This window comes from Condylostylus longicornis, unplaced genomic scaffold (assembly GCF_029603195.1).
Source record: "Condylostylus longicornis isolate FDR11 unplaced genomic scaffold, ASM2960319v2 ptg000001l, whole genome shotgun sequence".
In the NCBI taxonomy this organism is placed as follows: Eukaryota; Metazoa; Arthropoda; class Insecta; order Diptera; family Dolichopodidae; genus Condylostylus; species Condylostylus longicornis.
This window is the reverse complement of record NW_026577970.1, coordinates 4,027,193-4,042,107: the sequence shown is the minus strand read 5'-3', so window position 1 is coordinate 4,042,107 and position 14,915 is coordinate 4,027,193. Positions and strand designations below refer to the sequence as shown.

At 27.5% G+C, this 14,915-nt stretch overlaps 2 protein-coding genes across 10 annotated transcripts; one reads left to right on the top strand and one right to left on the bottom strand.

Annotated features, from left to right (window-relative positions):
- The first annotated feature begins 1,374 nt into the window (after positions 1–1,374).
- LOC129613518 (uncharacterized) lies at positions 1,375–5,821 on the top strand. Of its 6 annotated transcripts, none has more exons than XM_055527996.1 (6): positions 1,375–1,478; positions 2,831–3,158; positions 3,667–3,877; positions 4,267–4,818; positions 4,906–5,020; positions 5,079–5,821. In XM_055527996.1, exons 2-6 carry the CDS (start codon positions 2,946–2,948, stop codon positions 5,725–5,727), a joined length of 1,740 nt encoding a protein of 579 aa, XP_055383971.1. In that variant the 5' UTR covers positions 1,375–1,478; positions 2,831–2,945; the 3' UTR covers positions 5,728–5,821. The 6 variants fall into 6 exon arrangements, with proteins under 6 accessions (XP_055383971.1, XP_055384731.1, XP_055387712.1 ...); XM_055528756.1 differs by having other exon boundaries at positions 1,381–1,478; positions 2,920–3,158; XM_055530270.1 differs by lacking the exon at positions 1,375–1,478 and adding an exon at positions 1,766–1,834 and having other exon boundaries at positions 2,920–3,158.
- On the bottom strand, positions 5,749–13,476 carry LOC129611192 (thyroid adenoma-associated protein homolog). Of its 4 annotated transcripts, none has more exons than XM_055524599.1 (10): positions 13,292–13,476; positions 13,058–13,232; positions 12,756–12,998; positions 9,592–12,700; positions 9,364–9,507; positions 9,253–9,312; positions 7,282–7,430; positions 6,539–7,222; positions 6,251–6,441; positions 5,749–6,159 (listed from the first exon to the last, which is right to left on the bottom strand). In XM_055524599.1, the coding sequence occupies exons 1-10, from the start codon at positions 13,401–13,403 to the stop codon at positions 5,888–5,890; spliced, it is 5,139 nt and encodes a 1,712-aa protein (XP_055380574.1). In that variant the 5' UTR covers positions 13,404–13,476; the 3' UTR covers positions 5,749–5,887. The 4 variants fall into 4 exon arrangements, with proteins under 4 accessions (XP_055380574.1, XP_055381327.1, XP_055382041.1 ...); XM_055525352.1 differs by having other exon boundaries at positions 13,298–13,476; XM_055526066.1 differs by lacking the exon at positions 13,292–13,476 and having other exon boundaries at positions 13,078–13,201.
- Positions 13,477–14,915: the final 1,439 nt, after the last annotated feature.

Genomic DNA, 14,915 nt, shown 5'->3' with positions numbered 1-14,915 from the left:
TAAGAATTTTCTCTTTTTCATAATATAAATGCATATAAATCTTTGTAAATACATAGGCATATGTATTTACAAGCCATGCGACATACATAATGCAAAGCAGTGGTGTGTAAGTAGAGAAACCATACTGTGTACTTTGCTATTTTGTTATTTTTACCAACCGCTTTGCATACAATAAGGGAGGTTATATGATGGCTATGGCAACAAATTTCGAATGGAGAGTTTTCGGTGGTAACGCACTTCTCCTTGGTATAGAAGCGTTTATAAACTATTTTCGGAGAGATGTCGGTTTGTCGGTCTGTCTGCATATGTGTACAGCCTTGAACACACATGCAGACAGACGACCTTGGCTGAACCGATTGTCATGTAATTTTATAAAAAAAAAGAAGATAAGTTTGAATTAATTTTATACTTTGGCGCCAAAGATTCTTAAGTAAAATCACATTAAGTAGTGGTTTTGCCTTGAACAAGTGAAACCATTTTTATTAAAAGACAACTCTATTCTCATTAATTTACCAAAATTATTATATATAATTGTACGAATATCATTTAATAAGAAATTTTTGCGTACTTTTAGAATGAAAACAAAAATTAAAAGAATTTGTGACATAATTGCTGGACGTATTTCCCTCGGTTTTTAAGTTAAGATAAATAATTATACTTTTAGATAACACATTTACCATTACTTATAAAATCTTATGCATAGTTGTTTCATAGATAATCAGTTAAAAAATTAAATTTACCTAATTTTTAAAGACGCAAGTTTCTTAAAATGAAATGAACCACATAATATTTCATTTTATATAACTATATTTACTATTATATATGTATCCTACTACCTACTTTAATTGACAACAAGATTAAGCAAATTAAAAATTTTTCTTAGAGAATTTTAAGAGAAACATGTATGTACATATGTGCAAAATACAGGATTTCTATATTAAACAGTGTAGAAGTTTTGAGATTTCTTGAAGATATTCCTGTATAGATTTTGGAAAGGCAAAAATACCTCACAATATTCTATTGTAAATAAGTTGAAGTTTCAATTTTCAGATACTACATTTCAAGTTTTTTGAATTAATGAACGGGGAAATCAAAAAATTAATTAAGTTAGTTTTATAAAATTCGTTCCGAATTTTCTTTAATGAGTTCTTCACACATATGGATGTTTGTTTCTTAATCATAATTTTATATTTATATTTGCTATATAAGCACACGCCCCTGATATTTTGTTATATTAAGTATTTGTACACATACAATATAGATATGTACATATGTACATATATTTTACAAGCAACAAAGCTATTAATCAACGAAATGTGTTGTGTATATTAAGAAAACAAACTTTGCTCTCGAAATTCTCCAATCAGTAAGATCTTTATGCTCAAATGAAAAATAAAACGTTAAAGTGCGGCATTTGCTTTTTTTAATATTTTTGTAATTTTTGATAAAATTTTTTTAAAAAATTTTGGTTTGGAAAGGTTATAATAATTTTATCAATTGGTTTAATTTCAAATTTAAGAACTTTTTATAATTTTTAAAAAATTCTTGTTCAATTTATAGTAAATAATAAATGTGATATAATATATTATGGTATTCATATTGTGTACAATATAACGCTGACAACGTGAATACATGAATCAGTGTATAAAGATTGTGTTCATAATATGTATTTATGTAATAACGTGACATTAACACGCTTAATTTTATTTTTATTTGCTGTCTAATAAAAAAATTTATTAAAATCATAGTTGAAATTAAACTTTTTATGTATTTTTTTAAATTTTACTCGTGAGCAATAGAGGGCAATCGAATAGGAAAATATAAAAATTATAATGTTATGTTTTACTTTGATTATTTTAAAATATTTACATTGTACGAGTATGTAAAATAATTTCATTAATTTATTTGTAAATAAGCAATTATGTATGTAGATATAATATGTAAGAACAACCTTTCATACAATACATATGTACATACCAATCAATGTATGCAATTTAAAATATAAACGATATTCGATTGAAACCGTCCCTTTTTACACCCTGCATCTTTGTAAAGGATATTAACTTTAGTACGGAGTTTGTAACTACTTGTAAGAGCCGCCTGTGAGTTGAACATGTATATATTATATATATTTATGCTTAGCGCAAAACTCTGCGTTGTTGTGCATCCATTCGATCACACAATAACTCAAAAATGAATAACAAGCTTTTACAATTTGTTTTTTTTCTGCCAAGGACGGACACTTTTGCAGCAATTGGAACAATTGGAGCCTACTGTAATTTGAAAAATTCGAACAACAGGTTATGCTAGCTGCCATACAATAAATACTTGGTAGAGAAAAAATCATATATGTACGTACTTCATTTGTACTGCTCCTACATAATGTATTTCATACAGGGTAGGAGCAGTAGCTGAGGCACGATTTTATTGTTCTAATATTTTTAAAAATCAAGAATACAATTGATTACAGACAGACCATACATGCAGTTACAGACGATTAACAAACTACATATTTATGTACAGTAAAATTTTTGTAATTTTTTCTCAGCGTTTTTGAATTTGAACATGGTTAGATTCATAATAAACTTCTTCCTAAAATTTCTTGAATTTATACTGCGAAGGTTTAGTTTTTTATTTATATTATATCTTCTAAAACTATCACTGACTTCAAAATTGCAGTAATATTGTATTACCACAAAATTCAGAAATAAAATCTTGTCAAAAATAAGAAATAAATCTGAATTGTGTTTAATATCGCATTGCTACAATTATGAAGTTGGGGTATGCATAATATTTGTATGTATGTACTCGTACTTATCTCTCAAAACAGGTTGTAAACATTAACGTGAGATTTGAGTATACTACTTACATAATATTATTATGTAAATAATTTTTTACAAGTTATATTTTTATGAGTAGTTAGTATATGAGGATATAAACAGACTATGATTCGGTCAATAAAAAGTGCCGGTATATTAAAAAATTTTTTTCCAAATAAATATAAAAATTTTATAAGATATCAATCGACAAATGTGAAAATATGTAAAACAAATGGAATTATTAGAACTTCACCTTATGGGGAAATCTCTATACCGGAAATCACATTGGATAAATATGTATGGAAAAATGTAAACCGTTGGTCAAATAAAGTAGCAACGGTTAGTACCTAGAATAATTTAATTTTGAAATTATTCGTTATAAAGGAGAACGCTTCGATTGTTCCATTCTTTTTATGTAATTATTGTGCGTTAAGTAGTATGCTTGCTAAATTTAAGTTCTTGTATTGTTAATATTGCTATGTTATTTAATTTTCAATATTCGTGTTAGTTTAACTTTTGAATACTAAATAAATAAACAGATAAAAAATACCAAATAATTAAAGCATTTACATAACAGATTTACTTAATATTAAACACGTTAATATGCCAAATATGTGTTTAGAAATGGAAATATAAATTCACATCACTCATGTAATAATATCTATGTGAAAGTTTTAAAACATAAACTTTTTAACGCCTATTTTTTTTTTAATTTACATATTATGTGTAATATAATTTACAACAAAAAGTTTGAACTATATCGAAGCAGTCTTCCTTGTAAAAAACGATAATTATCTTTCATTTTTGTAAATTAACTTTTAATACGTATACAGATTTAAAATTTTAGCTATGTGTCGCTACTGGAAGGCAATATACATTTGCTGAATTACGTGATGCTACAGCAGCTTTTGCATCATCTCTCCGACATAAATTCTATCTTCAACCACATGATCTAATGGCTATATGTCTCCCAAATGTTCCTGAATATCCAATAGCTGTATTAGGTGCACATGAAGCTGGTTTACTCACTTCTTTAATGAATCCAATGTACAATGCAGGTTTGTTAATTGGCAATGATCTATATATATATACATAAAATTGTTAGATTAAACAAATTGTTCTTTATTTTTTTTAAATTAATTTCTGAAAATTATTCGGAAACGTATACTTGAATTATCGCTTTTGCGATGAAATTCACTCAAAAAACAATTTTTAAAAGATTTTTACTTGAATTTTCATTTTTTCTTTCTTGAAAGCTTTGAGTTATTATAGATTGAAAAGAAAGAAATTTACAAAATGTGCATATTTAACACAAAAATAAATTATTAACATTAATAATTAATTATTAAATTCACTTTATTGTGTCTTATAAAAACCGTCAAAAAAATTACATAAATGTTTAATACAAATAATATAATTGAACCCAAAATATTAATCCGTATTTTAGATGAAATTGCTCGTCAACTAATTATGTGCAACACAAAGTTAATTATATGTACACCATCAAATTACCAAGAAATTAAAAAGGCATGTGAAATTGGAAAGAAAAATATTCCTATTGTTTGCATACCATTTTTAAAAGAACAAAACAACCCCGAAGGTGCTGTGAACTTTTTTGAAATCATAAATTCAAAAAATTTTGAATATATTCAGTCAACGGTTTTAAAACCAGAAGACATTGCTGTGATACCATTTTCGTCTGGCACAACAGGCTTAGCAAAAGGTGTAACTCTTACTCATAAAAATATTGTAAGTAACTGTGAAATGGTACAAACTAAATTACCCACCGAACAATACGTTAGAGAGACAACTGATAATTTTCAAGATGTTATTCCGTGTTTTTTACCGTTCTTTCATATATACGGCTTGACGATATGTATGATGTCAAAACTGCATTTAGGTTGTCAACTAGTGACTTTCCCAAAGTTTACACCACAAGATTTGATAACTTCTTTAACAAAACATAATGGCAGTTTATTAAATCTGGCGCCTCCTGTATGTAAGCTTACAAATTTAAAACTTTAAACTGAAATACATTTATACATGTACATTTTTATATCTTTTTTATTCTTTATCATTCTTTTAGTGTTAATGCTCACCAATTCCCCCAATATTAAATGTGACCATTTTAAATCTTTGAGATTTGTTATGACGGGAGCTGCACCCGTTGGATTAACTGATGCTGAAAGATTTCTGTCTAAGTAAATTTTTCGACTCAACCTCTTTATTATGTAATTAATTTTGTATTTAATATTTTAGATTTCCTAATGTAAGTTTATCGCAAGGATATGGTTTAACTGAAACTTCTCCAGCTGTTATACTTACACCAATAGGCAATACAAAATATGACTCTGTGGGATTTCCACTTCCTAAAACAGAAATTAAAATTATTCCTTATCAGGGTTCGGATTTTAAGGGATTAGAAAAACACAAATCGGGTGAAATATGTATACGTGGTCCACAAGTAATGAAAGGCTATTTAAATAATCCAGAAGCAGATGCAGATATTTTTTTGCCTGATAGTTGGCTAAGAACCGGTGACATTGGACATTATGATGACGAAGGTTTCTTTTTTATAACTGATCGTATAAAAGAATTAATCAAAGTTAAAGGATTTCAAGTGCCACCAGCCGAACTTGAGCAATTATTACGTGATCATCCTAAAATTTTAGACGCTGCTGTTTTTGGAATAACAGATTCGAAAAGTGGTGAGGCTCCTCGTGCTCTTGTTGTTATGAAACCCGGAGAAAATTTAAAAGAAGAAGAGGTTATAAGTTACGTAGCAAAAAAAGTTGCACCTTATAAGCAATTGACTGGAGGTGTGTTATTTGTAAACGAAATACCTAAAAATGCGGGTGGAAAGATATTAAGAAGAGAGCTAAAAGAAAAATATGGACATAAAAAATGAAAAACTATTATACTATTGAATATACATGGAGATTTTTTCCGTATATAAAAATAATCATGTAATTTTTTTAAATAAAATAAGCTATTTACATAAAGGTTTCTTCTTAAATTAATTTAAATTTTAAAACATACATAAAAAAAATCATTTGTGAGAAAATGTATTAAAGCGGCTCACGATAATTTTCAAAAAAAATGTTTGTAAGATCCAATACCACTTTCTGTGGTTCAGCAAATATATTTATTTCATTTTTATCAAACACCTCTAAGTCATTATTTTCGTTTTCGCATTGTGTTTCGGATTCTCCGGTTAAAATTACGATTATATGACAAAATATTCGTCGAACCAAATTGATGTCGTAACCATTAAATTTAATCAATAATTCACTTAATCTTTCAATAAAAATTTTTTGAGCAAATGTTGAAATAATATTTTCTGGAAAAAGAAACACATTGTAGAGAGATTGTTAAAAAAATAATTATTCAAGACAATGAGTAAAAGTTAAGAAAATTTTTAATCAACTTACGATATTTCGAAGAATATTCAGGACAAAATTCAAGGACGAGTTTTGAAATGTTTTCTCGTATGTCAATGTCATCGTCCATCAGAAGGCATAATACTACCGAAGAAAATTCTGATACAAATGTTTCGTCTTTTAGTTTGATATTATCAACGAAAACGTTGAATAAATGCTTCAATATTAGTGATGATGTGAGTCTTGAAAAATATATATATAGAACAGAATTATTCTTAATACTTATAGATATAATTTATAAAATAAAAAAATGCTCATTTGGAAATTTAATAGATTTACCTCAATGAATAGTTATTCCAGGGTTGCGATATACTCTTAACGTATTGCATTATATCAAATTGATTTGTTCTTATACTTGTTTTATTATTTTCCAAAAAGCTGTTCATCACAATAGCAATTGAATTTTGTAGATCAACAGGATATAATTTATTATAACCAATTATTTGTTTTATATCGTATTCTTTTAAAATATTCAAATGACTTAAAATCGCAAAAGTTTTCATTACTGTATTTACATGAAAATTTTCATTTTTTTCTAAAAATTCTTGTATTGTCAATCCTAAAGGAAGACTAGACTTAAAATATAAAGCTGATTCTTTTAAAAATTCATCCGGTAAGGTTGTAACAAAATCTATTTCTGAGTCATGACATTCATATTCGCTAATCAAATCCCCAAATCTTTCTGTATTTTTAAATAAAATCATTAAAATAATGTTTAAGTAAGTTTCTGTTTCTTCGAAACTTAACAAAAATATGTTTTTTCGATTGATTGCATACAGTTGAGTTTCCCAAAAACTTTCAGCATATAATTTTTTATTATTTAAAAACTCAATTTGCAAGTTAAATATACAAAATGTTTTTCTAAAAATTGGATAATATTCGCTATATTTAGGGTTTAAATATGTTGGTGATCTTTTCATAATGCTTAATTGTTCAATAAGATGCAAAGGAATGGTCACTTTACTAAAAATATCAATTTATTAAAAATATATTTGAAGATTATTCTCCATTATAATACATACTTTTTTAGAATCTCAAGAAGTATTTGAAAAACCGTCCGCATAACAACTGGATTAAGGCTGAGTAAGCTTTGATAAGTTAATAAATCCTCAATAATATCACTGATTAAATTGGATTGTAATTGTTTTAGCGGTTTAATTATATACAATATCTAGAATAAAAACTATGTTAATCATAAATCACTGCATGTAAATATGTAGTAAATAGTAAAATTTGTGCCACCTACAATTTAAGTAAAATATTATTAACATTGTTAAAAAAATTTTTATGTAATAATTTTCCCAATATAAATTGCTGTATGCAGTTTATATTTGGATTAAAAGTGTCGATCAAAATAATAATTACCTATCTCCAGTAACTTTCTGGAAAAACAAATCATTTTACATATTTCTGTGAAAGCATTAGTTGAGTCAGCAACAAAACAAGAAAGTTAATTCCGTATTTTCAACCTTTATTGTAAAACCTTGGAACAAAGTCAAACTTAAGCAAAAATTAAATTTGTATTTTTTGCTTCTACTCTTTAAAAAAAAATTTCTTAATTGCCTTGTATTGCGTTTACTTTTAATCAAAAAAAAAAATGTTTGTTATTTAATTTAAAGTTATTTAATGTTCTAGATGGGTCGCACAATTTTTGTAGGTATCACAAATATAAATATTTATGCTCATAAAAATTTTCATCTATTACAATTAGGTAATAATATTTTCAACCTTATGCATTTATTTTACAAATGCTGATAGAGATTATTATAAGGATCATAAAGTTAGCCCATACGAAGATGGTAAGGAATATTTGTTTTTATTTATTTTATTTTTATTCTATAGTATGTATTTCTATTTTTTGAGAGTTTTCACCAGATATTGTAATTGAACTGCCTGACTATGAACCAGTAAAAAATAAGTATCCATCAAAAAAAAATTTGCAAAAAACGCTTCCTATTCAATATTCAAGTCAAGTGGAAAGCTCTACAATATCATCCACTTTAAGCAATATTCGAAATAATGGTGATATTATAACTGATGATAAAAAGTTAATGGAATATATTGACATAGAAGCTCCGGAACCAGAGCGTACAACAATGCCATTTTCAAAAACTTCAACCATCGAAACTAACGCACCTGTGGTTTTAGTAGATAACACCAATTCAAATGAGAATACAAACGTGTTTATAAACAATTTAAAAAATCAGAATGAAAAACCAAAACAAGAAAATTTCGATAAATTTTTCGAAGCAAATAAAATTGAAAATTTAAAACCACATAATGAAATTATTGCAGATACAAAAATAACAAATCTTTCAAATAATTCGACTAAAAAATTTCTAAATTTTAATAATACTGAAAATATTAAAAATATAAGTAACGTGGCAAAACAGAGTAGTTCGAAATTCAAAGATTTATTTCAAAATGAAGAAAAAAGAAGATATAAACGTAATAACTTTAGCGGTTTTGGTCATACTTTTAAAACCTTGCAGAAATTTTTAAATATGAATAAATTTTTAACGGATGTGCTACAGCCTATGGAAAAGCAACTTGAAGCCAAAAGTAAAGCTGAAACTAACAAAATTAGCCTGTACAATTTGATAAAACACCCGAGTGCAATAAAAAAGGATGCTTCTTGGCTCTACAATTCAAAAACAGACAAATCAAAACATAAAGTACAATTAGGGAAAGTGAACACCAAAAGGGCAACTTTGCGCAGCAAAAATGCTTTAGAAAAAATACTTTCTCCAAATAATGAAATGAAGACTGCCAGCTCAAATTCAAACGATACAAAAAAAGACGAAAAACAGGCACAGTTTGAACAGGGGGTAAAAAATTTCAAATTAGCTATGAATATGTTATCAAAAATGGATATGTATTTTGCGGCTATTTTAAAATCTTATTTTGAAAATTTATCAGGTTATGTAGATGAAAATAAAAATTTTTAACCGTTTATTTTTGTACAAATATGCATGAATTACATTTAAAATTACCTGTAATAAAAGGCCTTGAAAGTAGTTTGAATTTAAGCCTTTTTCTTCTGTTAATTTAGTCTGCAATTTAAAATATTGTGAGTTTCATACATTAGAAAGGAAAAAAATTACCTTTAGTGTGCTTAAAATTGTATATATTTGTTCTTCCACAAAATCTATTGACACAAAAGCAGCCACTGCTTTTGCAATTAATACCCTTGTTTGTAATTCTCTACTTGCAGAACAAGGTGAAATCAATGAAATAAACATTGAAATCTGAAAGTTGAGACCTCACTTTAAATCAATACATATAAAGAATTAAAGCAATTGAATTTAATACAAAAAATCTGTATTATTAACCTTAAAATGACATTCAGTTCCCTCTAGCGCTGACGGATATAACCTGCTTAAAATCAGCAATAGCGGGTGCAATTTATTAGATTTTTCATTGTTTTCAATTTTTATTTTTGCTTCTTTTAATTCAGTTAAAAAATAGTCATACAGTTTTGGATACCGCAAAAAGAAAATTCTACCAGTCATTTTATTTCGAATACTTAAATTGTCCGCCCCTTTTGTCCTTTGTACACCAAAAATTCTAACTGTTAAGGCTGCAAATAAAAGGGTAGAAGAGTTCCTTTCCGACCACGTATTCCCATCATAGCCTTGGATCGCGCAAATAATTCCATCGGCAATATATTCGTTGCAAACTTCATTAAGTTCAGTACATCGAAATAGCGCCCTCAAGATATTAAGACTATGAGTCTTCGACTCTGGGCTATAGCTTTTATTATAACAAATTTCAAAAAGAAATTTCATACATTTCTTTAAAGCTTTAGTAGTACCAACTTGAAGTTCTGATGTTATTAAAGCTTGTACCATAAATGGAATACCTGCACTGCGCCGTGTTGCACATATTTTTTCATTAATTTTTTCATCTTTTGATATTATATCAATTAATTCGTCTATCCACTGCATAGGTAACTCATTTAACTCCTCCTGATCAGTTCGCCAAAGTTTTGAACACAATTTTGTAAACCCCACGTAAGCTTGTTCGAAAGCACCGCGGTGTTTTGTTTCTGATAGTAAAAGTTTAAAATGATCCCCAATTTCTAAAATCTGATCGTGTGCAAGTAAGTAATTTACACTATTATCATTTTTTTTCTTGATAGTTGATCGTAAAGATAAATCACCTAAAATTAAAGATACTTCTTTTACAGTTCTCCAGGCACAAACCAGTACCATTTGAGGATTGGGTTTCGGAATATCTATTACAGTGCAAATGTTAAAACGGTTAAAACTGTTGATTTTATTTATGGTCCCCGTAGTGTATTCTTCATTACAAATTTTTGAAAATTCATTAAAATCATGCGGAAAATAGCCTTCAGGTGAGGAGCTATTTACAATTGGTGCGACAATATTCGAAGCTTGCTTATTTACTATAATAACATCATTTATAAAAACACGCCAAATATCTTCTTTACAAAGCTCGTCAAAGTCTAATCGCGACAAAATTTGTCTAATTGTTAGCAAACATCCATAAAACGGATTTGATATTACTGCCAGTAGAATTGATTTTTTTCCAATAATAATACCAGATTGTAATATATTCAGTACCATTTTTAGTGCACAGAATTTAACTGGCTCATAGAGAGGAAAAATTAAATTTTGTTCAATATCAAAAAATTTCACAAACTCTTCAATTGTGTACAAATAACAATAAAATTCTAGATAGTAAGTCGCAGTTACAGAATCGGTTGGCTTAATGCTTACGAGTAAATCTGTAAGCAAAGTTTGATGTCCAATAAATCGACCATATTTCATATCTACGAAAATTTTTAGGATGTCCAATGCAAGAACCTTGATATGTTCATATGAATCACTCAAACATGAAAAAACCAGATTTAAAGTATTTTCTGGCAAAAAATTGTTTAATTTCAAGTCAGTGTTTTGGATAATTATCAAGGTTATTTTTAAAATTTCTAAAGAAACCAATCTTCTGCTAAAATTCGATCCTTCAAATAAATTTTGACATAAGAAATCTAGCAAATTCCTCAAAAATTTAAAATAATAATGAAGATTTCTAAACTCTTTCTCATGTCTTCCCATTTTAATCACCTTTTTCAAGTTTATATCAAATCTTGTTAAAATTTTAGCTGACAATCCAAGTAACTTTTGTCTCTTTTCAGGATTTTGGCTATTTGAATGATACCTTAAGCAAATTAGTAAACTATCGCATTCTATTTCAGTTAATTCTTCGGTACTTTTGTGACTTTCCGCAATTAGTCTCAAAGCTGATATTATTGTATCATCCGAACTTAATAAGAATGTTTCTTTCAAATCTGGAATATTTTGCAATAGAGCATTAAAACAATCTGATTTTATCCCATTTTTGCGTACAGTGCACAAAACAGAAAGTTTTATATTAAGTTCTAAATCTCCAAGATCATCTTTTAATAAGCATTCAGCCAAATCTGGTGCAAGTTTAATGGATTTCTCTAACAGGCTTTGATATATATTTTTATGATCCTCATTAACTGTATTAATGGCTTTGATTAGGAAGTTTATATAAATACTTTTCCACTTTGGTAAATCCATTTCAAAATAGCTTTTTTGTATTAAACTTTCGAAACAATTTGCAACTTTTGAATCTCTTTCAAAATTCTCTGTGGTAAAAAAATCATCTAATATATTTTTATATTTTTCTTCAACAATTTGGCGTGTTCCGAAAACTTTGGCTAAATTAGAAATTAATATACATTTTACAGATAATGATACATCATCTTGTATTATAAACATGTAAATCTTATTGACCAGTTCATTCAGCTCATACTTAGCAGATATGTTAAGAACGTTTCTCAATAAATCCTTTGTCATGTGGCGAATATTTTCTAAGTTATGATCAAAATAGGAAAATGAATAATTAAATAGTGATTGACAACAAAGTGTAATTTCATTTAATTTCCATCCCAGACTAAAATTTTGTAAAGTTTTGGAAAACTGAACTAAACAACGTGTACCAGTTAAAATCATACAGGATTCTGAAGAATATTTATTAGCAATTAGGATGATTTTTTCAACAATTTCATATATCTTATTGAACTTTTTCTCCAAGTTTACTGACTTTAAAGTGTTTAAAATTCCAACCGAAGTGCATAATTGAAAACAATTATTTGTGTATTCTTCAGAATATAAAGGCTTGTAATTAATAATTTCATCTAGCCAATTGTCATATTTTTGAACCGCCTGCGAAATATAACTCAACAGAATACCAATATTTGCTTTAATATCCATTGGTATGTAAACATCACTAAACATATCAATGTTCGTAGTTCGTATGGTGTAAATGATTTTAATTATTGATAAATTGCGAAGATGCTCTAAAAATTCCTGGAAACATAACAACATCACTCTTATGGAATTATGCACAAAGAGGTACAACTCATTTTTAGCAGATGGCGAATTTATTGATCTACAAAAGTGGGTTTTAAGCTTTTGTTGCTCGATAAAAATAATTTATTACCTACTGAATACTTTTTAAATATTTATGTAGTGAGTGATGAATCAAATTAAGAAATCGTACAGCATGTTTTTCAAGAACATTTCTCAGATTTCGGAAATCTTCAAAACCTCCACTGAGAGAAGTTACACAGAAATTTATATATTCACATGGCAATGTTTCACAATTATCATGATCAGCAATCTTGTTGTAAATAAATGAATCAAGTTTTAAGGTCATTTCTTCTTTATTTGAATGGTCTTTAATTAACCTTAAAAAACAAGTTATCGATTTAATATTATTTATTATTTTAACTAAAATTATACTTACTTATAGCATTGGGATCTTACCGGATGTTTTAAGGGGCTATTGAAATAAATTTGAATCAAAAATTCAAGTTTGTCGTCTGAAGTACTTTCACGGGAAAGGCTAATTTCTTTAACAACATATATTTGCTTAGCTATGGTGTCTGCCTCCAAAAACTTCTTCAAAATATCATTCGAAACTACAAAAAATAATTTTGAAGTAATTATTTTTACACAAATGATCTTAAAATTATTTCACTTTTACTATTAATCGGCTCTGGGAGGACGACAATATGTTTACGTGTTTCGGCGTTCTTGATAACATTTTCTGTCGTCTTTGTAGTTGAAACTCTTAAGTTTAAGGAATTCATTACAGAAAAATTAATAACATTAAATCTTTGTAAAAATTAATAAAATGTTAGAGAACCAAAAAGGAAACAAATAAAAAAATATTTTTGAGGTTAGTGTAATGTAAACATCAGCACTATCAAATCAGCGAAGGAGCAGAAATGCGTTGCCGTTTAACTGAAAGAATATACAGTTTCGCATTTGAATTATTAAGATGCCATTTACACATAAAACTAAATTTACGGTTTAAAAAAATCTAACAAACTTTTACACATGAGACTCATGTTGTACCCTTAAGTCAAATTTTAGAAAACCATACTTTAAATACTTGCAATTTATCACTTAAAACATGGAATTAAAAAAGCGAAACTCGGCTTCAAAGCAAAATTTTTGAAAAAATCGAATTTGTGCTATATTATTTTCGTTTCAATTACATGTTATATTACTATATGCGTAGTTTGTGAAAAAACAGTATTTTTCTGTATATGAGTAAAATATAACCTTAACTTTTTGCAGAATCATTTTTTCACATCCTTTCTCTTTTTTATTATTCAAATGTCAATTATTCAATTTATTTTGAAAATGTCAATTTAATAAAAAGTGACATTTCAAATTTGAAAATTAAAAGCTAAAATAACTCTGAAAACACACAATCCATCAATTATAAACACATTGTAAATCAAAAATATTATTTCCAAATATGTCGGAAAAGAAAAAACCTAACTGCAGAGATTCTATGCATTTGTTCGAAGCTGCGCTCACTCATGAATAGATTAAACGTGATAAAAAGAACGCAAATCTTGTTTTTTGAAATTTTTCCATTTCTTCAAAATAAATCATAATCTTTGTAAAGTTGTAAATAGAACAAAACCGATTTTCCGCGGCGAAATGTCAGAATGTATATAAAATACACATAAATCAATAAAACTGCTCAGAATCAAGCGAAATTAGCGCCGCAAATCTTACCGTCGGCGATGAAAGGTCTAAAGTCTAATTTTAGCACTGGCGATTTTTTTTTTGACATTATCTGTTTCCATATGTGTGCTACATTATATGCAATCATATTTTTATAGGAAATGACTTGCAACCGTTTGGCTGACGGTCACTTCCCATAAAAATATCATTCATCTCATTAAAATTAAACGGCTAAGTGACTAACCAAATAAACGATTGATGGTCATTTCCCATAAATATATTATTCAGCCCATTAAAATTAAACGGCTGAATCTTATTTTTGCGGGAAGTGACCGTCAACCGTTTGTTTCGTCCAATTTTATTACAGTAAAAATATTTACAAAACAAAAAAACGATATTTAGGAATTTTGTAAATTATTACGAAGTAGAATTCAACTTCAAAAGACAAAATGGACTTCGATTATATTTTGATAATCTTGTAATTTTAAAATATTTTTTATTTATTTTTAGATTTTAAAAGTTATATTTTTTTATCTGGATGAATAAATATTTAGATTGGATAAAATTAATAAGCCCTAAAATTCTATTTTTTAATGAAAGTGAGAAAGAGTAAAACACAT